The 23,859-nt window shown below is 46.9% G+C and overlaps 9 protein-coding genes across 9 annotated transcripts; 4 read left to right on the top strand and 5 right to left on the bottom strand.

The window, feature by feature from the left end:
• Positions 1-1,627: 1,627 nt before the first annotated feature.
• Positions 1,628-2,842, top strand: TRIVIDRAFT_34360 (uncharacterized protein; the record flags this gene model as incomplete). Its single annotated transcript, XM_014105505.1, has 1 exon — positions 1,628-2,842. The coding sequence occupies one exon, from the start codon at positions 1,628-1,630 to the stop codon at positions 2,840-2,842; it is 1,215 nt and encodes a 404-aa protein (XP_013960980.1).
• Positions 2,843-3,302: 460 nt separating this feature from the next.
• TRIVIDRAFT_33738 (glycoside hydrolase family 27 protein) lies at positions 3,303-4,835 on the bottom strand (the record flags this gene model as incomplete). The annotated part of the gene is made up of 2 exons (XM_014105504.1): positions 3,303-4,236; positions 4,285-4,835. 2 exons carry the CDS (start codon positions 4,833-4,835, stop codon positions 3,303-3,305), a joined length of 1,485 nt encoding a protein of 494 aa, XP_013960979.1.
• Positions 4,836-5,715: 880 nt separating this feature from the next.
• Positions 5,716-8,991, top strand: TRIVIDRAFT_141127 (uncharacterized protein; the record flags this gene model as incomplete). The annotated part of the gene is made up of 3 exons (XM_014105503.1): positions 5,716-7,068; positions 7,129-8,791; positions 8,885-8,991. The coding sequence occupies 3 exons, from the start codon at positions 5,716-5,718 to the stop codon at positions 8,989-8,991; spliced, it is 3,123 nt and encodes a 1,040-aa protein (XP_013960978.1).
• Positions 8,992-9,713: 722 nt separating this feature from the next.
• On the bottom strand, positions 9,714-11,258 carry TRIVIDRAFT_33810 (uncharacterized protein; the record flags this gene model as incomplete). The annotated part of the gene is made up of 3 exons (XM_014105502.1): positions 9,714-9,835; positions 9,908-11,017; positions 11,093-11,258. The coding sequence occupies 3 exons, from the start codon at positions 11,256-11,258 to the stop codon at positions 9,714-9,716; spliced, it is 1,398 nt and encodes a 465-aa protein (XP_013960977.1).
• Positions 11,259-11,895: 637 nt separating this feature from the next.
• Positions 11,896-13,697, bottom strand: TRIVIDRAFT_217367 (uncharacterized protein; the record flags this gene model as incomplete). The annotated part of the gene is made up of 6 exons (XM_014105501.1): positions 11,896-12,052; positions 12,113-12,184; positions 12,251-12,562; positions 12,623-12,929; positions 12,997-13,505; positions 13,564-13,697. The coding sequence occupies 6 exons, from the start codon at positions 13,695-13,697 to the stop codon at positions 11,896-11,898; spliced, it is 1,491 nt and encodes a 496-aa protein (XP_013960976.1).
• Positions 13,698-14,723: 1,026 nt separating this feature from the next.
• TRIVIDRAFT_34668 (uncharacterized protein) lies at positions 14,724-16,372 on the top strand (the record flags this gene model as incomplete). Its single annotated transcript, XM_014105500.1, has 3 exons — positions 14,724-14,866; positions 14,997-15,570; positions 15,635-16,372. 3 exons carry the CDS (start codon positions 14,724-14,726, stop codon positions 16,370-16,372), a joined length of 1,455 nt encoding a protein of 484 aa, XP_013960975.1.
• A 525-nt stretch (positions 16,373-16,897) lies between these two features.
• TRIVIDRAFT_34270 (uncharacterized protein) lies at positions 16,898-17,935 on the bottom strand (the record flags this gene model as incomplete). Its single annotated transcript, XM_014105499.1, has 1 exon — positions 16,898-17,935. The coding sequence occupies one exon, from the start codon at positions 17,933-17,935 to the stop codon at positions 16,898-16,900; it is 1,038 nt and encodes a 345-aa protein (XP_013960974.1).
• A 1,725-nt stretch (positions 17,936-19,660) lies between these two features.
• Positions 19,661-20,611, top strand: TRIVIDRAFT_214992 (uncharacterized protein; the record flags this gene model as incomplete). Its single annotated transcript, XM_014105498.1, has 1 exon — positions 19,661-20,611. The coding sequence occupies one exon, from the start codon at positions 19,700-19,702 to the stop codon at positions 20,477-20,479; it is 780 nt and encodes a 259-aa protein (XP_013960973.1).
• On the bottom strand, positions 20,602-22,184 carry TRIVIDRAFT_217363 (uncharacterized protein; the record flags this gene model as incomplete). The annotated part of the gene is made up of 2 exons (XM_014105497.1): positions 20,602-21,459; positions 21,513-22,184. 2 exons carry the CDS (start codon positions 22,182-22,184, stop codon positions 20,602-20,604), a joined length of 1,530 nt encoding a protein of 509 aa, XP_013960972.1.
• Between the last annotated feature and the right edge of the window lie 1,675 nt (positions 22,185-23,859).

Here is a 23,859-nt window from a genome sequence, read left to right as displayed (position 1 = left end):
TGAAACTGTTTAGAAAGATGCTTGCAAATTATCTTCGTGGATGAAACTGAGCGCTCCCAGTCGGCACAGAGAGGCTGACATTGTGGGTGATGATAGATTTATAGGTAGTGTTTGATCCCTCCAACTCAAAAGAGGCTTCCGCAATTCGCCGGTCGCTAATGGCTGAATCTAAAATGAAATAGAGGAAACCTTTGACATCCGTTAATAAATAGGTTTAAATATATTTTCGAAAGCCAGGTAGATAACGTACCTCTATTTGACACACAACACTAGGAGCACACTTAGTTTATCTAGTCGCTAAAAAGACTTCGGCATCGATGCAAGTCGAGAAATCATCTGCTCTCAATAGCTGTCCCGGCCATTTCTTTCCCATCCAGAATCAAGGGCGTTGACGTAGCTAGGGGTCATTTTAAGGTGAAATACCTCCAAAGCCGTCTAATTACTTCCATCTACCTAGGTACGTGCAGAGAGAAGGACAGTAGCCCAGCCCCCCACCGGCTTATTCACCGATCCAAACTTTCAATCAATCGTGAGGCCTCACCAAACCTGTTTGTAACGCTTATAACTACTACATGTATACATATGTAATCGGTGCCGTTAAGCAAACAGATACTCCCAGTATAGCACTAATGATATGTACTTTTATAAGGCCGAGGTATTACATCTGATTGAATCAGCCGCTACTGCTAATCTAGGGACGGCTTAAAAAGTATCGCTCCTGGCTTGGAAAGTATCATGAATAACTGGGACCTGTGGCTGTATAGCCTACAGCTCGAAATCATAACCGATGTCGGCTATTCTTAATTGTTTCATATTAAAGGAGACACGGTAAATCCCTTGTCAGTCCCTCAACAATCCATCAATAGGTTATTATTTTCTATCAAACTAAGTGTAAAATTGAAGCTATTCGCAACCCAAGTTTATACATCAGTACTGTCGACTATAGAGTTGTTATGCAGTCTCGATTTTAAGATTGTTGACGGGGCTTGGGCTACCCTAGATGGCGTACCTTGTCCCTTGGCTATAACCTCGTGAAGGAGCAAGTTCGACCTTATAGTGTTGCAAAAGCGAAAGAGAAAACTTTCCAATAAGCCCAAAACACCAAAAACCCACTACTCTTTACATTCTCAAAAGCTTAAAGCTGTCGAGTGAGTATGATAGGGGTTTTTTTTTTCTTCTATAAAAAAAAACCTCAATTCCCTGCTTTACAGGTCCCAGTTATTGGTGATATTTTCCAAGTCAAGAGCGATACTTTTTAGCCATCCCCTGATCTGTTGCTCGAAAGTTGGACACCGTCGGTAAACGGGATATTGCTGACACGTCAGCGGAGAGGCTCTACGCCGGTGGCCGTTGTGCCGATGAGCCGACTAGGCGCTGTGGACACTGTAGCAGGTAGGGGCCAATGAAATCTAGCCCGACAGTGATCGATTATCCCACCAACACGACAATGAGGAGATACTAGGTGGATTAACGACGTAATGATAGCGAAGTAGATGGATAAATAAAGGCAACGAGAAATCAAGTAGTGAAAAAATCTCGGCGACATGGAAGCAAATACCAGTATTCCGGACTGAATTGATGGGTAAAGCAATCTGACAATCCAGCACACGGGCTATTTGTTCTGACCATGACGACCCCTCCAAATACAGAATCACAAAGGCTCAAGACTATTGTTCTAGATGGCGAGCGGCTCATCGAGGCCAGGGTCCGTCTCCAGGCCGGCAAGGATGCCATTTTACAGAAATCTTTTGAAGAATTGAAAGGCAAAGCGGACGAATGGCTCACCCAGGGTCCATGGTCTGTGATGGAAAAGATCAAAGCTCCCCCAGGCGGGGATATGCACGATTACACCAGCCAAGCGCCTTACTGGTGGCCATCGCCCACACCAGATGGGAATCCATATGTGCAGAGAGATGGAGAGAGGAACCCTGAAGTGCTCAATTATAGCGATCGCGTGAATGTTGAAAAAGTCTTTGCCTCATCATCGGCTCTTGGCCTCGCATGGTTTTACACCGGCAATGAGGCATATGCCCGACACGCTGCGAACATCATCAGGACATGGTTCATAAACCCACAAACCCGAATGAATCCAAATCTTAACCACGCACAGCTTATCCCGTTTCAGAACACTGGCCGACATATTGGAATAATCGACTTTTCTCAATGGTACACTACACTCCTCGACATCGCCGTCATTTTAGATAGCGGTAGTCCGTCTGGCGGATCAGCGCCTGGGTGGCAAGTCGAAGATATGGATGGGTTCCGTGAGTGGAATCGAGAATTCTTACAATGGCTGACTGAGAGCGAGTTTGGCAAAGCTGAGAGGGCAGAAAAAAACAATCACGGTAGTTTTGCCAGTATGCTCGTGTCTGCTATAGCTCTTTTTGTTGACAACAAGGAGCTTGTTAAGCGGGAGGTAGCGAATATTCGAGAGGACATTAATGAGACGATCAGGCCTGATGGGGCCCTGCCCGAAGAACTTCGACGTACTCGAAGCTGGCACTACTCCAACTTTACTTTATTGGCACTGACTCGACTCGCTATGGTGGCCAAGAAAGTTGACGAGGATCTTTGGAGCTACAGAGGGCCACAAGGACAAGGAATCACCAAGGCTATTGAATACATTATACCAGCTGCAACTGGTGATGCTACTTGGACATATGAGGAGTACCAGTTTGAACGGTACGCCGCTGCTGATGTTATTCGTGCCGCTGCTGATGCTGGCCATGAGCAATCTAAGCAGGCGATTGCCAAAATTGAAACACCTCTGGGGGATTTATGGCCCTTACGACCTGCACCTGAGCAGTTAGAGCCTGTAAAGGCTAACCCAATCATCTCTTGAAATAGCTGTATCTCCGGAACATCCACACGTGTATATACAAGCTCGATACAGGGTGTTAATGAAAATACCACCAACGTCACCTCCATCATCTCTTAATCAATTCTCAACACCAGGCAAGCACACGCATGTAAAGTGAGGTTTTTGTTAATTTTACTGGAGATTTTGCTTCGATAGCGTCCAAATTCTCTGTATGTCACGTTTTGAGAGTCATATAATAGTATACGAGGCTTTTCGTCAGATGGAAACCCTCAATGTACTATTGCTGATGCGACACAGCTATATTTTTGACTTGAAAAGAAAATCGTCATTAGCTACCTTGCTGGTCTCAGATGAATAGCCTTAGTTATAGCAAAGTACTTTGAAATGTTGATAAAAAATTGCTATCTGGCCTAGGGCACCCTTTCAACTTGCTATAGCTTCCTGTTGAAGGACTCTATCATCTGAGGTTTGTTGACTCCGTTCAATCAGTAGCGGTGAGATAGTATAGAACACTCTCACCAGGACCTAAGTTCGATGCAAGGAATGATCTTGTTGTCCCAAGATCACCGTGATCAGGGCCACCGGAGCCACCTCCCCCAAGAACTCTGCGTACGCTCCAACCGGGTGCTCCATTGGGTTGACCTTGCGCAATTCCAAGGAGTGATAGTGAGATATTCACCAATTGGACTCCTTGGAGATTTTTATTAAAACCTCCTTGCCCGAGGTCGGGTCCATAGTTCGCCAGAACTACGACAGCGTTCTTGTTACCCGCATTTGGTCCAGCAATCCATGCCTGGAGCTGCTCGGATGCCTGGGACCCTGGATTGGAAGTGCCAAATGGATTTTTCGGCTGCATCGGATATTGAGCTGTGAAATCAGCGACTGAGAGAAATTCAGGGTCATAAAGCAACTCCCTCCCAAGCGTGTCAAGCTGTGACAGATCTGAGCCGGTAATCAGGTTTGCCCCTGCCCCAACCCAATGGATTGCAACTGTGTATCTCTGAACGTTTGAAAGGCCAGTAAGAGACTGGGCGTTACCGGTGTACATGTTATCCATGTCTGGCCGTATCATTATAGGGGTGCCCTGACGTGCTGGGTCTTCTTCTTGCTGATTAATGAAGCTTCGATACTGTTCAATAGTTCGCTGCACCGTACTGAATCCCAAAAATGTGCTTTGACCGGCGTTGTTAATATCTTGGTCCAGACGCAGGCCATCTGCGTTACCGCGCCAAAGGAAGAAATCTGCCGCAGAGTTCCGGTCAAGCTTCCACGAGAGGTCCAATCTCATAGGGCGACTAGCTTGTTGAATTGCCTTATGGTAAGCCACAGCCGCCAGAGAGTTATTGGCAGGTAGAGTTTCGCCGGCGTCAGGGCTTCCAGGAGTCATGAAATCGAGCTTGATATAATCCACACCCCTATTATACTATGTTAGTGTCATCCAAACGGTGGTCATGGATCCGTACATTGCAGCCCAGTTGTTAACTACAGAGTTATGCCATTGTTGAACGCCGTTTTTGCTGAAATCAAATGTCTGCCTAAGATTATAGCTCGGCTGGCTTGTGTCAAACAAACTTCCCAGCTTGATATTGGTTCCTTCAACAGTAACTCCTGCGTCGCCCGATAATGCTCCTGGAAGAGCATATATCCCGAGAAGCTTGCCCTGTGAGTGCAGGTGATTCGCAAGTGCTGTTAAGTTTGGGAAAAGAGAAGTGTCCGGTACAAGACGACCAAATTGGTCGCCTCCATTTCCCGACCAACCTGAATCCAGGCTACACAAAGTATATCCAGCCGTGGCGTTCAAAAGATCGCATTGGCTTTGGATATTGGCCTGATTCAGGGTGAATGTCGTCCCTCCGCGGGCTTGCATACCAAAAGAGTTCCATCCGCGAGGAGGTGCATTAAACCCATTAGCACTGGTCCCATAGAAAGGAATGAAGAGTTGGCTCGCGGCTGTGGTTGCTGTCGCAGCGATCAGCGGAACCGTGAGAAGCGAAGGATAGCGATTGTTTCGCATTTTGTTGACTATGTCGCATGCAGTGAAAATGTATATGAACTGTCCGTACAAATTCCCGCATCAGAGACGAGGGGTTACGGCCTTTATTTATTCGGCGCTGCTGTTTCCCAGCAGACAAAAATAGGACATCTTATTTGAGCACTATTGAATAGCATAACATGGAAGGGGTTATATTCGGTCTAAAACAAACAGTAGTACTAGACTATGAGACGGCCGAAACGGTAAGATCAGCTCTATATGGCTCTTGAGTTACTTAACAGCTTCCCTTTGGAGATTAGGGTTCATGGTGCCTCTCGTTTCAATTACAAAGGGTGTGGACTTTGCGCCTCCCTATTTGAGATGGAAAGCACGCGATGTTTGTGATCCATTGGGGGGGGGGTTGAGGTTCATTTGACAATCAACATGATAGATGTGTTAAATAAAGCTGCAACAGTTGCTAAAAGTTCAAACATAAGGCAATAAGCTTCGAATTATGGCTCAATAATTCAACTGATGTAAAAGACTGATTGATCGCCGAGTCATAAAAGGCAGCGACAATCCTCGAAAATGGATGATCCGCTGGTGGATGATGTTTCTCTCCCAACTCCCAGGTAGTTTTGAGGCGCAAATACAGCCAAAGGTCACGGACGATCAGTAACTGTGATTAGTAAGACAAATAATCTTATTCATCCGCACTACCGGGGTTAGCCGATAGATGGGCCAGTACCGGTACTCGCCCGGCACGCTTAGCTACTAGCCCACCCAAGGTATCCAGGCGTGTGGCGCTAACAGACGCCATTGGCACGAAACCAAGCATCGCCAAAACACCATCGCCCAAACATCAGCATCACCATCTCCAAAACACCATCGCCGCCTCCCGAATGCCCGCGCCTCCCCCGACATGCGCATCATCAAGCCCTCGTGGCTGAGCCACAGCGGCGAGCAGAAGGATTTCGAGGTCTACAGCTGCCACGTCTCGCCCGACGGTAAGCGAATCGCGACTGCGGGCGGCGACGGCCATGTGCGCATCTGGTCCACCGACGCCGTCTACCACGCGAACGATGGCGACTACAAGAAGCCTCGCCAGCTGTGCCACATGAGCCATCATCTGGGCACCATCCACTCCGTGCGCTTTTCGCCCAATGGCCGCTACCTGGCCAGCGGCGCCGACGACAAGCTCATCTGCGTCTACCACCTGGACAAGGGGCCGCCGGCACCGACCTTTGGCACCAACGAGCCGCCGCCCATCGAGAACTGGAAGACATACAAGCGCCTGATTGGCCACGAGAACGACGTGCAGGATCTGGCCTGGTCCTACGACTCGTCGCTGCTCGTGTCTGTCGGGCTCGACTCCAAGGTCGTGGTTTGGTCAGGCCACACGTTTGAGAAGCTCAAGGCGATTCCCGCGCACCAGAGCCACGTCAAGGGCATCACCTTTGACCCTGCTAACAAGTTCTTCGCCACTGCCAGCGACGACCGAACCATCAAGATCTTCCGCTTCACCCCGCCCGCGCCGAATGCCACCCAGCATGACATGATCAACAATTTTGTCCTCGACGCCACCATTAGCTCCCCGTTCAAGAGCTCTCCCCTGACTACCTACTTCCGTCGGTGTTCCTGGTCTCCGGATGGAAATCATATCGCTGCCGCCAACGCAGTCAATGGTCCAGTTAGTTCCGTCGCCATCATCGAGCGGACGAGGTGGGATAGCGAGATCAACCTGATCGGACACGAGGCGCCAACCGAGGTGTGCATGTTCTCGCCTCGACTCTTCCACACTGTCAAGCCCGGTCAGAACGGCGCGGCTAATGGCCATGGTGGCCAGCTTGTCACCGTTATTGCATCGGCTGGCCAAGACAAGACTTTGAGCATCTGGAATACCAACACCTCCCGTCCTGTTGTCATTTTACAGGACATTGCGGGCAAGTCCATTTCTGACCTGGCGTGGACACCAGACGGCCAGACCCTGTTTGCATCTAGCTTGGATGGGAGCGTGGTAGTCGTCAAGTTTGACGAGGGCGAGCTGGGTTGGGTCGCCCAGCAGGAGGAAAATACCAAGGCGTTGCAGAAATATGGCGGCTCGAGGAAGGGCATGGGCATCGCTGAAGATGTGGATGGGCTGAGGTTGGAGGAGCATAGCAAGGCCGGAGAGTCAAGGGCTGTGCAGTCTAGAATGGGCGCTCTCATGGGCGATTTCCAACCCGAGTCGGCAAAGGAGTCTACGCCAGCCAGCAAGGCCGAGTCCTCTGCGTCAGTCCCCGATAAGCTGATTTCCAATGGAGGTGGTGCGGACTCGGACAGGGATAAGGATAAGGATAAGGAAAAGGAAAGGGAAAAGGACAAGGACAAAGATAAAGATACCAGTGAAAAGCCAGAAGAGGCTGCAGACAAGACGGCCGAACGGGTCCGTGAATTGAAGTCTCGGGTTACAGTCGGAAAGGATGGGAGGAAGCGAGTGGCGCCGCTCTTGGTCTCGTCTTCCGGCACGGGGCAATCATCTCTACCGCAGAGCCAGCTTGTTGGATCAACGACAACGAAGACTACGCAAAACGACGCTCCACAGACGATACTCGACCTTTCAAAGCCCTTTGACGGATTGCCAAAGGGGGGGATTGTCGCCATGCTACTTGGAAACAAGCGCCGCGCTGCCACTACCGACGTCGACGACGATGAGGAGCCTGCGGCTAAGCGGGCGGCCGGTGGCCCAACGGCTGTCATGACCAATGGGGCCGATGGCGTTGAGCATGCGGCGCTTGTGCCTGTCGAGCACGGCGTCATTCCCACCCCCGAATTCCTACGGCCGGCGGTGCTGAATCCCTCCATTACATATGCCCAGGTCCGCCTGGCTGTTCCCAAGATACGATCACATATCCTGCGGCCGCTTGAGCGAGGCGTGTTACAACCGGACGCCGCGTCGCTGGAAGATGCATCTAAGCTTCCAGAGAACATCATCCTTGAAGCCAAAAACGACGCCAACCCGCGCGATCCGGCACATGTCCTTGTTACGCAGAGGGGGGTTTTAGTATGGCAGGAATTCTTGCCACGGGCCGTCATCTTGGTGACTGCAAGCAAACACTTTTGGGCTGTGGCCTGTGAGGATGGCTCGCTGCACGTCTGGACTCGTGCCGGCAGACGCCTTCTTAACCCCATCATCTTGGAGTCACAGCCCGTCATTCTCGAATGCAGAGACTATTGGCTAATGACCATTACTGCAGTCGGATTGGTCCATGTCTGGAATCTAAAATCGCAATCTTCTCCCCACCCCCCCGTGTCCGTTGGTCCCATACTGGATATTGCGACTGCGTCACTAAATCAACATTCCGCTACACCTGGGCCGGGCATAACATCTGCCCACCTCAACTCTACCGGTCATATCATCGTGACTTTGACAAACGGCGACGGTTACTTTTATGCACGAGACATGTACACCTGGCAGCGGCTGAGTGAGGCGTGGTGGGCAGTGGGTTCTCAGTACTGGAACTCAAACGACTCATCCATCTCGGCCTTGCAATCCACCGCTGTTGGACCCAACTCAAAGGATGACAAGGACAAAGGCAGCCAAGTCGCCACCGTATCGTCGGGCATCATTCCGTTCCTCGAACGACACACAACAAACGAGTTTCTTCTCAAGGGCAGGGCTTACGCACTGCAGCGAATCATTAAGATGGTCATGCAGAAATCTGAGGCCGAAGGTCTGGAGAGCAGCGTTAGTATTGCCCATTTGGAGAACCGCATTGCTGGTGCCTTGCAGCTAGGGGCCAGCGACGAGTTTAGATTATACCTCTTTATGTATGCCAAGCGTCTGGGTGCCGAAGGCGCCAGGGGCAAGGTGGAGGAGCTTCTCAACAGCCTGCTGGGCGGTGTACTCGAAGAGAAAACCTCGGAGAAAGCCGATGGCCGTGGCTGGTATAGTCGGGATGAGCAGCTCTGTGGATGGGATCGGAAAGAACTCTTGAAGGGAGTAGTTCTTATTCTTGGTATGGCAACCCTAGTTTCGTTTTCTTTCATCTCCCCACCCTCCCTCCACCCCTTTCTTTTTTGAACTATAACTAACAGAGATGTGTCCATAGGCAAATACCGCGAGCTGCAGCGTCTTACGGCCCAGTACGCAAGATTAATAGACTTGAACTTGGATGATGGCTCGGCAGATGTTGATACCATGGATGTTGAGGCGTAGACTATCTAGTTACACAGAAACAATATGTGTACACCTGTATAATAGGACGGATCCGTTGTGTAATTGTAATAATGAATATTTCTTCATTAACATGTCGATTAGCTCATGGCCGTAGCCCTATATAAACGCACAGGTGCAAGTAATGCATGACCAATTACTACCATGTTGGTATGATCGATGTGTTGCGTCTTCAGAATATTACTGCACCTAACCTTTTCTTCTTCTTTTCTTCTTTTCAATTATAGCTCTGCTTATTGCTTGGTTTGACAATGGTAATGCTATAGGGCCATTCACTTTCCTCCCGTAAGGCTCCAAACTTGCAAGGCTATCCATTATTTTGTTTCAATGCAATATTTATCAAGATGGTATTTGCCATAAAGTAATCTATGTGAGTAACGCCGGGTTTGTTTAATCTCTATGAAACAAATACGGTTGGGGATAGTACAGAATTGTCACATCTATGTTGGTCGTTGTTCTACGCAAACGAGGGGAAAGGAGAATGGAGTCACAAATGATATAAATCACTTATCTTACATCTAGTATTATTGACTTCGTCTGCGCTACCGGAATGAGTTATTTCTTATGGAGTTGGTTATTTCGGAGAAATTTCAACTTCACTTTCCCATATCACATGATGTAGATTGTCATCTTGGTTTATAATTTTTTTTTGTCTCCCCCTTTTTGTTTTTGGTTGGCATATGGGCCTTGAGGTTATTATTGACCTATTGCTTCTCTGTTTCCAATAGTTCGTTGCTTATTTCCGGAGACTTTTCTTGCAGATCGGTTTCCGCCTCGTCAGGATTATGACTACGAACAACAAGATAAGTAGGAACGACAGCCAATCCTATATAAGAAAGCCAATGTTAGATACTTTTCCTGTTTTTCTGGTCCTCGTAAATAGTTTGATTTGACTTACCAAGCAGAATTGTGTTTACTGCCAGCGGCACTCGTCCCCCGTACCAGCCCCTCGTATTGAGACCATATGATACCGCCTGGGCAAAGCTCTCCTGGCCACGCAGTATACCCGTCAACCTAGTTAGCTCTGACACATTATCGGTCATGGTGGCTACAAGATAGTAGAGCCAACTCTGAGCCGCCTGCTGTGAAAAGCTCCATAGAAACAGGACAAAGAAGCCTTTGACATAACCGGGTGTGCTCCAATCCAGTAATGGGGGATTCGCCGTGTATTGTTGAGAGACTACCCAGCCATAAACCCACGAAAGAATATGTGTTGCAACGACATAATAGTAGCCATATTCTAGCCGCTTTCGAACGGAGAAGCGAGTCCAATCAAGCCATTGACTAAGGATCTGCGAAGAAAAGAGCGTCGCAAAATTACTTACGAAGCCGATCAGGGCTCTTCCCCTTAAACTGAAATAGGATGCCTGAAAGTTGCCGCTATACTGGTTGAAATAAGCAGCCCAGAATATGGGAAGAAGGAGAAGGACATTGCGCTTTCTGGATGTTTTATACAACGCTTTGAACTCAGCGGCTAAGGATTTTTCTCCCATGACGATAACTCGCGACCCATCGCTTCGCTGGACCTTGTGCGGCGGTGAAAGAGCCAAGGCAAGGGGAGCCGCTAGGCATTGCAAGACAATGAAGATGAGGTAGGTAACATAGCCGACGCTTCCCTTGCCTGAGGTCTTTACATTCAGTCCCAGGACAATAGCGCCACCGACAATTGGTCCAAGCGTTCTAAACCACACCCAGATATTTAGATATCTAGCACGTTTAGTAGGCTCCGGATATCCAAGGGCGATGGCTCCTTCGCTCGCCCAAAAAAGACCGGCAGATATGCCACAGGCCACGGCACCAAGGAGCACGAACCATTCGTTGCCGAAACGATTGTTAGTGTAAAGTCCCGCCGAATAAATAGGGTATCCAATGGCGCCGAGAAGAAGCGTGTATGAGAGTCCGATCGTATTGGCAATTGGCCCTCCAAACAGACAGAAAAAGCCCATAAGTCCAAAGACAAGGGCATTAGCAGCGTTGATGAGATATGGTGATTCAGCTCCACCAGCACCTATTGTGGTGGTGTATTAGATCAAGATCATCAAAATGCAACATAGCACAGAAGGAGAATAATGTATGAGCATACCCAAAGAGTTCATGGCATTCCATAAACCTGGAGCTAGAAATCCAACACCCCCAATAACGCAGGCGTTGAATAGCGTACTGCGGTACCATTGTCGCCTCTGATTTGACAGAGGGGTAACTTGCTCCTCCGGGTCATTTTTCGATATATCGGCTTCTGTATCAGCCATGATGCTGTGCTGTGTTTTCAGAAGCTTAGGTTTTTGTCTTGTTATACGTATAACTGCTCCTTGGCCTCCATACGAGGGGCGAGATCTTCTATTTAAATGCAGAATCTACATTATGGGGCCGTTTGGGTAGGAGAATTCAGCATGCACTTCAAAAAAGGGAATACGGAGTACATTGGATGTGATTAAGAAACGAAAGGCCCATTTCTAGGTATCCAGCATATAAATTTGCCGAGTGCTAATTCTCTTTGAAAATGGCGTGAGAAGACAATGTGGATCCGCCAACCAATAAAATACGGGCATGATTCGTGTAAATGTATTCATAAATGGAGTCTTTCATCTAAAGAGCAGGAATTGCAATCGTCTTACCGCTTTTCGATAGCATTAGTAGCGTTCAACGAGAATTTCTATGACAAAGATGATGGATATCCCCATAGGGCTCACAGGTGGCTAAAAGGAAAATGAAGATAACACAACTTGCGAATATGTTCTACAATTGGCTCAAGGGCTTTGCACTTACTAGAAGGGGCCATGATCGCCGGAAACTAACGATTTGTTTACCGAAGAGTAAAAGAAGTGCGAAAACATCATTTGATCTTCTGAATGCTTTCTATTCGTGTTTTTATACAGTCGAACCGCTTCATGGTACGTATATCCTAGGACTAGATCCAGCTGCCTCTTGGCTCTTTCCTTCGGCAGCTCTCTGATTGTGTCGTACATAAACAATAATTTGGACTATTGCGCTCGCGATTCCTATGGAGACCATGATGATCATGGTGCGTAATCCAGTTGAGTAGCTGTAGCATGGTATAATTAGTATGTGGCTCTGTTTGCAAACTCCCCCAAGGTCAACTTACAGTGGCTTATCATCTGCTTGAAAGTATTGCGCTCCTGCCATAAGACCACTAATAGCAGACATAACCCACATGCTGTGATATATTAACGTCAAATCCCAAATGACGCATCAATAGAAAGGTATAATATGCATAACTTACGCAATGCTAATGCTCCTCTCTCTGGGATCAGTACAGTTAAGCTGAACCCACGAGTTGTGAACCGGATGATAGCCAACGGCGAAGCTATTGACAGCCGTCCACAAACCCCACCGCGACCATTTCCCCACGTGAGGCTGAAGCTGGCGAGCAACAATCAATGTGACTAAGTAGCATGTCTGAGCTGCAATTACAGATGCACCACGTTGATTGGTGCGATCGCTTATAAACGCAAATAAGAATACAACAGCAAGTGCGAGAAATGCGCCGACTGCAGCCAGAGCATTTGCTTTGGTTCTATCAAAGCCTAGCGACCTGATCACAGGTACCATGAGTCAGAATAGGATTTAACGCCATCCAGTGGCAAAGACTTACATGATGATTGATGGCGTATATGTGGTCAAAGGACTCCACGTCGAGAAGACGACGAATGTTGAGACAAAATGCGGCCACCGGCGGTAGTGAGATACTGTGCTCCACACAATTGACAGAGGAATTTTTTTGAGGCCCTGTCCGCTTCGATCATTATCGCCATCTTTCTCAAGACGCTTGAGCAATATCTTTGATTCAGAATCTGAGAATTTAATTATTCCAGAGATCAATAGAGGCTCTGGATGAGAAGGTGAACCCGGGAGGAAAAGCAATAAGACGATGGAAACGGAGATTGTAAAAAGACCCTCAACTAAACACGAGCATCAGTTCAGGGGCCCATAGAATATGAGAGTGTCTCCGAAATCAATCAATCTTACGTAAAAAAAGCCACTGCCATCCTCGAAGATCTCTATGGCCATCTAGCTGCAGAATACCAGATGCAAGAAGGGGACTGATCGCGTTGCCGCCAAACATGCCGAAGAAGAATATGGCTACTCTTTTGGCTAGCTCTCGCCTCGTGTACCAGGTAGATAGGGTATAGCATGCTCCAGGGATGTAACCGGCTTCAGCAAATCCAAGAAGAACACGGGTAGCAAGGAACCCTCCTCTATTTCTTATAAATATTTGCATTATGGCGATAAATCCGAATGCAAATACTTGGGCAGATATCCATTTGCGTGGACCAACACGCTGTAGCGCCATGTTGCATGGAATCTCAAAGATGACAATACTCATGAACATCAGCTGGTTTCCTAGATTAATTGTGGATTGAGTGACACCGATATCTGTTGCAAACCCTCCCGTAAGGGCACTTGCAATGTTCATTCGATCAAGTTGGAAAACTAGCAAACCGAGGAAAAGGAGTGGTAATACGGTCATATCTACTCTTGCACAAAGTTAGAAAAAAAATCAGAATACCTAACGGGAGTGAATGTCGAATGTACTTTGTACGAACTCTCAGCTCGTCGGCCAGATTCCATTCTGGTTGCTCCTCTCCTCGTAGCGACACATCGGAATCTTCTTGTAACCGATTGTTGACGAAGCTGCCTTGCTTCTTCTCATCTACTTGTCCACCCATTATTGCTGCCACGATGACTGCATGAAGTTAATATGGAATATTAAGTAACTACCAAAAGAAGAGCATATTAAGAAAGCAAATGAATGAATGATAATCTTGGGTCTATATAAGAACGTGCATAAGGCATAAAGGAGAACATCGGCCAAAGACCATGGCACTAGATATCTAATCGTTACCAAGAGGGCATAGCGTTTCTTTGCGTAATCGACAGCTATGGCGTGCTGGAAACGATATCTGATTCTTTTGTACAGAGTAGGTAGAAGCGTGATGGTCGAAATCTCACTAGGCACGTTCAGGATATTGGTGGGCTGGTCACTCATCCTCCATGCAGACCCAATCAGAAATTCTCGATCGTATTCTTGATGCTTTCTGCAACTAAGGTAATAAAATATTTATATACAGAGACAGGATATGTTTCCTTTCAAACCAATCTTCGGCAATCTTCCTCGCAACTCAATCATGAAGAAGAGCTATAGGAGCTCTACGTTGTGATGGCTAATTACTGGGTAGCTGAGAGACGTAGATGAGTAAATTGTTCTTTTTATCGTTCATATTCAGCCAACCACCCCCTGCGAAAACAATTATATGACAATACTTCGCACGAGTCCTGCTTGACAATCTGGTGGGGGGTTTCTGCTGTAGATCGATATGTATAATTGCCGGCCAGTATTAGCTCGCTTCAGCCAAGAGGCTACCAGATTGCGTGATGGAACCCACCATTTGCGCAATGCCGGCAGATCGATCCGCACGAGCAGCGATGCCACCAATCCTACGCTTTGGAATCGACTGGTTCGGTAATTCAACTTAATGCGGCGCGTGCGGCATGTGCGGCAGGTTGGAGATAACCGAAAATGTTATTAACTCTATTACATGCTATAATCCGTCATAGAACCTAAATGATCAACTACTCTAAGATCTCATTCAATTCTGGGAGACATGCTATTTTCATTCTTTTCACAGTGAGATCTAAAGAGACACTCTCCAAGTCAAAGCTTGCCACTTCTTAGCGACTCACCTCCAGCTGAAATGACGGGTAGTGTTCCAGTGCGACGAGTAGCCATCGTTGGCGCTGGGCCAGCGGGTGCCATTGCAATTGATGCTCTAGCTCAGGAGAAGGCTTTCGATATCATTCGCGTGTTTGAGCGTCGGGAGCGCGCTGGAGGATGTTGGTACGTTAACAATATCTCCGCCTCCTAGATGTGACAGCTACTTTAACTTGAAACGATTTCAACCTCCAAGAGGATGCATGTTGCTGATAGATGCAACTACCGTGATCTATTAATATTAACTTGGCATCAGGATAGATGATGCATCGCGACCTCCTACGTTGTCCAACTTCGCTGCTTTAGCCAGTCGTAATGCAGATACTCCATTGGCTATTCCGAAGAGTCTTCCAGCTCAAACACAGATATCAAGCCAGCCTCGCTTCTCAGAGTCATCGGTCTATCCGTACCTTGAAACTAACATTGACCATCTACCCATGGAGTTCAGTCAAGAACCAATACCAGAGGAACGTAGCCAGCTCTCAATATCTAATCACGGACCGGATACTCCATTTAGAAAGTGGGATGTTATTCAGAGATACATTCAGAGCCTTGTTGATAGACGAAGCTATAGTGATCTCGTCTCTTACAACACCACGGTGGAAAAGGTAGAAAAGATTGGCACTGAATGGAAAGTTATATTGCGCAAAAGTGGAGAACGAAGCGATTACTGGTGGGTAGAATGGTTTGACGCCGTTGTCGTCGCGAGCGGGCATTTCTGGGTGCCCTATGTTCCTCCAATAGAAGGATTAGAGGCATTCGAGAAGGCAAGGCCAGGGAGCATAATCCACAGTAAACACTTCCGTGGCCGCGAGCCATTCACAGGCAAGGTAAGTCATAGGCCATGAATGAGTAGAATTACTGTCGAGGGCGGAGTCTAAAATTTTTCTCCAGCGCGTTGTTGTCGTGGGAGCATCAGTCTCCGGAGCTGACATCGCCTTCGATCTCGTTAATACAGCTCAAACTCCAGTCCACGCCATCACGATTGGACATACAATTAACGGATACTTTGGAGGCGAAGCTTTTAATCATCCCAAAATAAAGAACCATCCCTCAATTGCACGAGTTGAAGGGAGAACTGTTTACTTGGTGGATGGAAACTCGATTGCCAACGTCGACTACATCATATTCAGCACAGGCTACAGCTGGTCTATGCCCTTCCTTCCCGATGTCCCGGTCCGCAATAATAGAGTGCCAGATCTATACCAACATGTGGTTTGGCAGAATGACCCGACTTTGCTTTTCGTTGGAGCCGTCGCAGCCGGTTTGACATTTAAAGTATTCGAATGGCAAGCGGTTCTAGCAGCACGACTTCTCGCAGGTCGAGCTACGTTGCCGCCGGTTGAGGAGATGCGAAGATGGGAAACTGAAAGGATCAAAGTGCGTGGAGACAGTGTGAAATTCACGCTGATATTTCCGGATTTCGAAGACTATTTTGAAACAATTAGAGGGTTGGCAGGGGAAGGAGAAGAAGGGAAAGGACGCAAACTTCCAAAGTTTCAGAGAGAGTGGGTGAGAGCATTTCTTGATGGACATGAGAGGCGTAAAGCGATGTGGAAGAGACTAAATGAAAAGGCCCGGAATGAATTGAGTGCTACTAAAGAAGTCAAATTCGACAAAGCTAGGCTGTAAAGCTCTCAATAACATGGATCAATGAATTCAGCCCGATTATCTCTCAGTTTAGTTCCACATAGTTGGGGTGGCATATTGAGCAGATAATTGAGAAAAGCGTACCTAGAAATAAGATCACTAAATGAAATATGGACAATCATACCATATATCACACTTGCTCAAACGTTATTTTCTAATGTCGGGCCTAATCCCATTTCAAATTCACTACATCTTTGACCATAAGTTACCCACCACCTCAACATTTGATACAGTTGTCGTTGGAGAGGACAATACAATAGGATTTAGACTCATAGAATAATTATTTCCTACAGCCTCGTTAATATTTTGTGAAAGTCACTACGTTGGGTAAACGCCACGTGGTTTGCCGTTTCTAGATCTACGCGATCCTTCTCCTCTGCTAAAATATACTACAATGCTTCTAGGATACCGCATGGTATATACGTAACGGTATTGGGAAATTTTACGCATGCAAAAATTTTATTTCTGGAATGAATTTTCCACCAGTATCATTTATTATCTAATAGCCTAATAATCTGCTACAGTACTTTTGATAGTTTCTTCAAGATTGGTCCAACCATGTCCAGCAAACCTCTTAAGAAGGTCTTCTGCCCGTCCATTAGTCACAATGCTTAAATCGCGCGGCAGATCCGGAATATCGTCTATAAACTTCTTGCTTGGGTAGAGTTTCCTAAAAATGGCCAAGATATCATTCCAATTATATGGATAGGCGAATGTAAAGAGCCTCTCGTTGCTGACGTCTTTGTACAATAGCGCGGCCACATGAACCATGGCGTCGTCCACAATATTGATGTAGTATTGTGGTGGCTGATTTCGCACACCTTCTTCACCAGCAAATCCATTCCACAGAGCACGAATCCAGCCCAGAGTGCTGTGGTATTTCTGATGGTTTTTGTCAACAACAGGGCCGAAGTTGGCGTTTGGTAAGACAGTGTTGAGAACAAAATTCGGTTTATTATCGCGAACCCATTTCCATGCTTCTTGTTCTCCTTGTGTCTTACTAGCATAGTAGACATCCAAGAGGCGTTCGAATCCTTCATATGGTGGAGGCGCCCACGCTGCAGCTATGGCTTCTTCGTTCCAGGTATTGGAGTCAATCGTAAAGACTATGCCTGGCTTTGGAGCCGTGCATGCGCCAGAGGACGATGTGAGAACGAAGCGCTTCATTTTAGGCTCTTTAGCAGCAGACTGGAGTGCACTTAGAGTCCCTTGAATAACGACAGGTATCGCAACGTTGGGGTCCGCGTCCTCCATCACCGGTGTGGCTGTGTGAATAAATCCGGAGGCACCTTTGACAGATTCATCGAAACTACCGTGGACTGACATATCTGGAACTTCTACCAGCTCAATTTTTCCGGGGCCGTAGATGTTGGAGAAATGATCAATTAACCATTTGTTCTTCTTCACATCGCGAACGGTACCACGAACGATGTAACCCGTTTTGATAAGTTGGTCCACGATGTGGCTCGCTATATTGCCGTTTGCCCCGGACACTACAACCGTAGAGCCAACGGGAATAGAAAATTGGGCGTCCAAGTGCGACATGGTCTGATGCTCAATGAACCTTGTGTTCAAAAATTATTGATCGTATGCAAGGTTATTTAGCCAAGGTATATACTCGCGGTATGATAAGGACGGCAACTAGGGCCTTTTTATACCTGATCTTTCAACTACCTAGGCACCTTGTAGGTACTGATAGAATGCATATCTAGGTACGTTCTTAGGTAGCCAAGGTTCCTCTCCCCGCAAAGAATCCCACTAAATGTTTAGTCCGTAAGAATCGAACAGGAGTGTTCGGAACCACCGCAACGTCATCAATATGACTGACGCAAGCAATTTCTTCAAGAAGCTTCCTGGCGGTAGACGCTGTATCTTCAGCCTCTTTAGGAGATGACTCCATAGTGATGATGTATTTACAGGCTTCCCGAATTAGATTTTTGTCAAATTCTATCTACTTGGTCTTTTTTTTTTTTTTTTTTTTTTTTCAAATGAACCTTCCAGATTTAATCTCTGGCATAAGATGTTTCGTAACGATGACAGAGGCGGTATGGCCATCGATAGCACAATCTGTGATGCCTCATGCGGGGTAAAACGCGTGGGAATGGCGACTCACATCTGTACCTAATTGGCTTATTTTTCTACTAGCAAGCTCTTCGCATTTCCTTCGGATATAATGATGGGCCGGCAGACAGCCATTGTGTTACGTCGAAAGTGAAGTCATGATCACGCCTAGCAATCCGCCCGTGATGTTGATTTAGGCATAATATTTGCATTCCACGTGGCTTGCTGTTCTCAGAGCTTTCCCTATTGGACCCTTCGATGGACATTCTCTTTCCATGCCTACTTAAGCGTACCTAACGACCAAAAGTTGGCTTCTGGGTAGGAACCATATATCGGCCAAAGTGTCATACTCTTTGGATACCACCGGGGCTGAGTAAAAACTATGACAATACCCTGTATATTTGTTTCAATCACACAGGAATATTGGCTGATGATTTTATGGTATTAACTCTGCCCATTTACGAAATGGCAAACGAATTGTAATCTGTGCCAATATCGCTACTCTTTATGTTAGATGTTACATAATGTAGGGATGTCGCTGCCGAGAGATAATGCGATACTACTGTTGTTGTCTTAGAAGGGCTCTGTCACGGAGAGACCAAATAAACGTTCTGTGCTGATCTACCGGTCCTTCAGGCTTGGGGCATTCCGAAGTGGAGATGGAATTTGGTGTATCAACTGCTTACTCATACCAAGCTTCTTGAGATAACTTTATAGATAATCTAACATATTATTTGTATTCGGATGCTCTCTCATTGTAGCAATCTTTCCTGCAAGCAAGAGAGGAATGTCCTGAGCGGTGGAAAGACGAGACGCGCGACTGTAGAAGTACAGTATGGATATGTAGCGTGTCGGAGACTGCGACTAATACCACAGGAAGCGGGGGTGATCGTGCATTAGCGTCCGGCATACGGAACTGGATTTCGTCGTAGGTTTCCCTTTTTGTTGGAGGAGGGGATCTTGCCTCCACTTCCTAGATTACACCAAGACAGCCTAACCGAAATCATATGCCAAGAGTGTTGTCTGGATCCGCAGACGACAAGTCAGTGAATAATAATACACCAATACTTCGGAAGCCGTCTAAAGGCACGATAAAGCTTCGGGCAGTATGAATTAGTACAGAGTGTTTGAAGACAGATAATTCTTAGTATATATTCTCCGCACTGACATCTATTTAATAAACGTGAGAACCCTACCTTCTCTTCAGGGAAAGACAGATAGCCTCACGCACTTCAGAGCCCACTCACAATGGCCTCTTTCGACCTCACTTCATACAAAGCCCTCTCTTTTGACATTTACGCAACACTTATTGATTGGGAATCTGGAATCTTCTCGCAATTTCTTCCTTTGCTCGGAAAACTCCCCAAAGACCATCCGCTCTGGAGCAAAAGCTTGATCGACCTCCGAGGCTACCTACTGACGCAATATTCGACTCATGAACATAAGCTAGAAGTTCAGTATCCAGACGAAAAGTATTCAGTCTTGTTGAGCAAGGTTTATGAAAATGTCGCTGCAGATATGGGAATACCTGTCACCCGCAATGAAGCGGAAGCCTTTGGAGGAGCTATTGGCAAATGGCCAGCTTTCGCCGACACTGTGGCAGCCATGCAGAAGTTGGGCAAATATTACAAGCTCATTGCTCTGAGTAATGTTGATAAAGTGTCATTTGGAAATACCTTACAAAACGGCCTGAGCGGCGTACGGTTTGATGCCATCTACGTCGCCGAAGACATTGGCACTTATAAGCCAAATCTAAACAACTTTAATTATCTCGTCGAACATGCGCGACAAGATTTCGGTATTGACAAAAATGATATCTGTCATACAGCACAGAGCCTCACATTTGATCACATCCCTGTGGCGTCCATGGGATTTCGTCCCGCTGTTTGGATTTCTCGTGGAGGTGGTAGCATGGGCATGGGGGATCTGGAGGCCGTGAAAGGCAAAGTTAACATCGGAGCAACATATGAAACTTTGGGGGATATGGCAGAAGCTGTTGAAGCAGCCTTTAACAATAGAAAGGAGTAGATAGAGACCACGTGTGCGGTGCGAATACGAAATAGCATATTGGCTTATTACGGATATCTATAGACTTCTTTCGTTCTGTTCGTTTTTGCAGTTTTCTAACAACAAAAAATACTATTACCAACTTACAAAAGCAAAAGGTCAATTCCAAGCCTTTGTTGAATTGTCTTCCAGTCCTTTATCACTTGATCTGGATCCAAACAACTGGTAATGGCTTCTTGAGACCGCTCGCGCCAAATTTGACGAATAAGTTTACCAGCTATTAATCGATTTTGCATTCCAAGATGGCTTGATATTGCCAACCACTGTTCGACCATAAGCTGGTCTTCTTCTTTGGTCGCTTCGGTGGCGGCAATAAACACTGGCCACATGGATATTGACCCTCCTCGCATACGGATGAATGTCGTAGCATCCTCGAGGACAGATTTGACATATTTCCGAACGCCACGCGGAGGGACCTTGAGAATCGTTTGGTGTAGATAAATAAGCGCTGCGGTGCGAAAAAGACGGAGGTGTAGGCAGTCTAGGAATTCATGTTGCTGCTTTTCTGGTAACGACTTCAAAACACTCTCACGGTCCGGCATATCAAGATCCACATTGAGTTTGGTGTGATTCTGGGGTGATAATTCAATAAGGTACGCCTGGATCAAACTTCCGAGATTATCAGGGATGTCGCCGAGTGCAATTTTCTCTGCAAAAAGTCTTATTGATGAAATTATGCGCAAAACATCGCAGCTTGCACCTATGGTGTACCCGAAATTTTGGCGGGATGCAACGCCGTCCAAAAGGACTTCTGTTATCGGTGATCGGCCGTAGGGCTTTGCATTCCCTGTCTGAGAAATTTCAAATGATAGTGCGAGACTCTGAGATATTACCCAAGAGTGCGTGGACCGGGTCCAAGGCTTTTGCTGAACAAATTGGGTGACGAAGCCCCCAACACCATTAAAGTGGCTTCTCCAGGCCACTGAGCCTCGTGCATTACCCTGAGAATCGAAATCAGCTGAAAGTTCTATTATGATTCAGCAATTCAACTTACCTCAGAAATCATTAGTGTATATAGAGTAGCAGCGCAGGCATCATATTCTGTCTCCTTCGTGACATTTAGGCTCTTGCTTAGCTCTCTTAACGACGCGCCGTAATGTTTCAATGCAACGGATTCTCTTTGGCGACAAGATCCGTGGTTATCTTTTTGCAGATTGGCTATATTGAATGCTGACTGAGCTAATATCGCATGATATAATGCCTGTGAAGCGGGGGATGAGTCCTGGAGCGCTGTTGAAGGATAAACCGACTTCCAAGGATTCTCGGCGCTGTCCACTGGAATCATCAGAGGAGCGATCCATGTCACGTAGTGATGGAAAATCATGGCTTCATCTCTCGATATCGAGAGAAGATTTGTTATCGAAGGTGTCAGTGATGACGCCACAGGATTGCAGCTTTCACTAAAAGGCGATGAAAACCTCTCCGACGGAGAAAAGGATGGCAGAGACTCAACGGATCGCAACCTCAACGACGATGTATCGGTGCTAAGGCTATCCGACACTGACGTTTTCGTTGATTGGGAAATGCTGAATGCTGTGAATGGATTTGAAGATGACGAGGGCTCATAAAATGTGGTATCGATGCCATCATCCATTTCATCGATCAAGCGCTGAAGTCGCTCTTCGTTTAGGATTGGTCGACCACGCCAGGTATGCTCGAAGTCCATGCTCCGTCGACAAAACGGCGGGTACGTGCCTGTCTTGGGATCTACCCAAACCAATTCAATCCCGTAACCTTCGCACTGAATCCTGTGCTTTTTGCACGGGTTACATGGCTGACCAACGCCATTGCACTTGACACGCCGCCGACGACACGTCCAGCAAGCGGAAAAGGATCTGGTGACTTGCTTGCGGGCTCGGGTCATCGTATGAGCGACGGTAACATGCTCTCAAACAGAATATGGCACTCCCATCAAGCGTGCGAGGCCTAGAGACGTGATGTAAAGCTGATAATGAAAGCTACTGAAGATGCAGATTATGGCAAGGAAGAAAAGATAAAACTCGTCTGGGAGCCGGCGGATTGCAACCCCGCCGAATTTCCCGCCAGTTACCTATTGATGGCAACAATAGCAGTCTGTACACCGTGCACACGGAAAAGACCCCCAGGCTCCATCTGCAGGGCGCCGGTACCCACTCAGCAAAGCTGAATCCCATTCGCCGTACTGTATACGGTGGCTTTCATGGCCGGTGGATAGAGCAACTGTCCGTTCGGGAACAAGATGAATCAAGTGCGGCTTTTGGCAGGCGAAGCTTAAGCTAGAAATCAAGAGGCGCGGTGGCTGGGCAAGGGCAAGGCAAGGGGTTTAGAGGTTGCAAGAACAGGAAAAAATGTAATGCGCAAGCAAAGATGGGGCTACGTTATAGCCACTCACAATGAGAAGTAGGTACGTTATCATCGAGCATTGGCCTCGACAATCTTGATCGCACGGGCGGAAGGTTTGCGGCCATGAGCATCTTGATTAAGCATGCCCGAGCTGGGTACAATCCAGCATTACTTCCATGTCGGTCCAAGTATTAAGCCATAGTTGGTAGGCTGCTATTCGCATAACGTTTGATGTTTTATCACACTTTGCCGATAAATTTAGAGCAAAAATAGACGCATAAACGACGAGGCTGAAGAGCTGGTGGCATTAAATCCAGAAGGATAGATCCATTGGAAGCACAGCGTTCGAATCAGTGCCTCTAGGCGGTGTACCCCGTAGGTAACTTGGGAGATGAAGTCAAATTCACTAGTCATGATGCCTTTTTCAGCGACACGGCAGAATAGCCTGCAAATTTCTTATGCACCGTATCGAAAGACTCAACGGGCATAGTAGTATGTTTTAAATACATATATGAATGAAAAAAGCGCTACTGTTCAGGCATCTACGTTTAGTATATGCGATGTTTCAGGATTGACTGGACCTCCAAATACTCTAAGCAGCTCATGTCTTGGGTACCAAGCTGTCCTACTACCGGAAAATTATTTGTCCCAACAACACGATAGCAAACCAGTTTTAGGGCGCAGGACGCAGCAATCGATGATTTCACACTTTAACCTATCAATAAGCGCATGGCATAAGAATTTTAAATACTCTTATACAGTAGCAACGACTCTAGACCCAACTGACTTGAACTGTTTGGAAGGGAACATATTTTATCATGAATCAGCATGCTGCCGTGGCAACAGATAATAGATTATTGGATTCATGCTAATTTATTAGATTCATGCTAGCTATCGTAATAGTTTGAACGGAATTATAACAGGGCAACCTCTGTCACTGATATTTTCTCTTTCTCGCGGTATCGTAAACCGCGGCGCTGTTATTGGTGGCAGCTTAATAGCGCTAAACGCCCGCTCAT

Source organism: Trichoderma virens (genome assembly GCF_000170995.1).
Source record: "Trichoderma virens Gv29-8 chromosome Unknown TRIVIscaffold_1, whole genome shotgun sequence".
Taxonomy (NCBI): Eukaryota; Fungi; Ascomycota; class Sordariomycetes; order Hypocreales; family Hypocreaceae; genus Trichoderma; species Trichoderma virens.
Note: the sequence above shows the minus strand (reverse complement) of the source record. Positions and strands in the feature narration are given on the sequence as shown.